Raw genomic sequence first — 2,500 nt, 5'->3', positions numbered from 1 at the left:
GGCCGTTGCCGTGGTTCCGTTGCACGTTCTAATCGTTCCCTTCGAAGAGTCCAACCGAATAGCCAGTGATCAGCGGGGCTAATTTTCCATTCCATTCATCGCTTCCTGTTACCCTCGACTTCCCTTGTGCGCGCTTAGTCGGTTTTATGTTGCCCAAGAGCAGCATTTTGTCGCTATCGGTACGCTACGGCGTTGTGCATACTTAAATCATACCCAGCACGTCTATCGAATACCAATTGGATGGTACATACTTGGGGTGCGTGAAGCCAAGAAGTCTCTACTAGAGGTGACGGTGCAGTTGAACTTGAAAATTGCCGTGAATCAACGTTGGTAAGCGCGTGTGTATGTGGTGTGTGCGTCTGTGTACGAAGAACCGCAGTACCCTCCAAAACAAGCGAAGATAGACGCGCCCGTACTTCCTTCGGCAAACATAAGCATTATCAATTTGGCAATGGCGTCGACTCGGCTCAACAACGCTCAGCACTGCCTTCTGCTCTCGGTGGCACGTAAGTATAGCTGTCCGCTTTCCGTGCTAGATTGTAAAAGTATTCAACGAGACGATATGAGGTCGATTGGAAAAAGGACCTAGAGCAACGGGCCGGTGCGCGCGTATTGGTGTCCTCCACATTCTTCGAGATCTTCCTCTGGTACCCGCCTCTCAATGTTTACCCCTTCAACTCCGGGGCCCAATCTGCTCGCGTCCGTTTGTACGATGGCTTTGTGTGGTGTGGTCGGTCGAATGCTTGCTCTGCGCTTCAGGCGGTTCTCCATCCGTCCGTGTCGTGTCGGGCAGAAGATGGTAGAATAGGAAGAATTGTAGTAATAAAACCTGTTTTTACGTTTCTGTTTTCGCTTTCAAACTTCCTTGCACGCACGACGCGCACGCTGCATGTTGTCTTCGTGGTTTGCCGTCAACGTCATCGTCCGCCTACCAACCACCAACCAGTGACGATGATCGTCCTCTGCTCGCTGCTGTTCGATAGCGCTAGTGCGGCCGGCGGTAGCAGTGCCGGTGGTGGTGTTGGTGGTGGTGGTGGTGGAGGCCGAGGATCAGGAGGAAGCTACAACTATGGCAGCTACGGTAACCTCGGATCGGCTGGCGGAGTTGCAGGAGCAGGCGGCCCGAGTAGCGGCGGCCTTGGTATGCGCCGTGGCATCTACGGTCCCGTTGGCCTTGGAAACCCGCACGATCCACAGCGGTACGGGGCCGGCGGATCGTCGGCCGCACAACAGAGCCCAGCACCGGGCAAAGCAGGCGGCCATCATCGGCTGTCGGCCTGGGGTATCATCACGATTGTCACGTTCGTGATACTGATCGGTGCCGGCGCGTACTGGGGCTTCATCTGCTATCCGTTCTTCTGCAAGAAGGAGCGCAACTACAACATGATGATGAACATGTCGTCCGCCACCACCGCCACTCCCTCGACGCGATCGACCGAGTTCGAGAAGCTCGATCACTGCTGCTCCAAGTCGACCACCTCTACGCGAAGCAACGATACGGGCATCAGTAACATCTGAGGGCGGCGGGATGCAGCCCTTTTTGAATGACACAATCCGCACACCACAAACCGGTGCGCAGTGAGCTTCCGCGTCTCGAACTAAACCTTCCACATTCCTACTGGCTGCTGATGATGATCTTGCGTCGCCGCTTCGTGATCGCTATCAGCGAGCTAAAAACTCTTAAAACAAAAACAACATAAATGCTCCACATTCTGCCATTGGCATCGCAGGGAATGGGGCAGTAGTAGTAGTAGTAGTTGTAGAGCTGCAACTCTTCCACAGGGAACACAGGAAATGCACTGATAGGGACCACATGTAGAGCGTGTGATCATCGGATCATTCATCATCTTTTAGCATTAGCAAGGGCGGCAATTTTTTCCTAAAATCAAAACGAAATTTTCTTTTGTGCTTAACCAGACTGATTCTACTCTCGCAGCTACATCGTCGTCCTCCATTTCTTCGTGTGACTAGTACCGCTGATGCATTTAGTAAACCGCGCGCATCTAGGGGGAGGGAAAACCCACCCAGGATGTCTTTTTTTCTCGCTCTAGATAAGTAAAGTGATAACCGTCGAGCGTATACATTATATTTAGCGATAGTTTTTTTTTAATAGAACGCCAACGAACGAACGAATGATAGACAATGTGTAGCAATGAGCAATTTAGTATTAGCGTACGCTGAGAATACATTTGTGCAAGAGTGTGTTTGAAGTAAGTGATGAAATGAATAAACGTGTAATCGACTCTACTTTCTCCCTTATGATATGGTTGTTCCACATATTTTCCTACCCATTTCTATCTACAGGATCCTTGTTCGCTCCAGAATGCTGTTGGAACGCACGCCAACCAGGCAGTATGACTCACCACCGGAAGCTCCTCGTCCGGTGGTTCGCATACTTCACCAACCTCTACACAGCATTGAATGTAAATTGGACGCAGCAACGCGAGATGTGCCAACGGTGGCACACAATGAATTTCACCTCCATACGCCATGTTCGCAC

General features: G+C 51.2%; 2 protein-coding genes across 6 annotated transcripts in view; one reads left to right on the top strand and one right to left on the bottom strand.

Annotated features, from left to right (window-relative positions):
• The window catches only part of LOC126579664 (uncharacterized), a 2,443-nt gene extending 181 nt beyond the window's left edge, over positions 1 to 2,262 (top strand). The window contains exons 1-2 of the mRNA XM_050243177.1: positions 1 to 506; positions 947 to 2,262. The exon at positions 1 to 506 is cut by the window's left edge and continues 181 nt beyond it. Of these exons, the coding sequence (XP_050099134.1) occupies positions 452 to 506; positions 947 to 1,518 (627 nt within the window). The 5' untranslated portion in view covers positions 1 to 451 and the 3' untranslated portion in view covers positions 1,519 to 2,262. The remainder of the gene's footprint in view (positions 507 to 946) is intronic.
• LOC126579638 (leucine-rich repeat and calponin homology domain-containing protein) overlaps positions 1 to 2,500 on the bottom strand; it is a 27,052-nt gene that overhangs the window by 10,994 nt on the left and 13,558 nt on the right. The window lies entirely within an intron of this gene.

This window comes from Anopheles aquasalis, chromosome 2 (assembly GCF_943734665.1).
Source record: "Anopheles aquasalis chromosome 2, idAnoAquaMG_Q_19, whole genome shotgun sequence".
In the NCBI taxonomy this organism is placed as follows: domain Eukaryota; kingdom Metazoa; phylum Arthropoda; class Insecta; order Diptera; family Culicidae; genus Anopheles; species Anopheles aquasalis.
The sequence above is the reverse complement of the archived record's forward strand: the minus strand, read 5'-3'. Positions and strand labels throughout refer to the sequence as shown.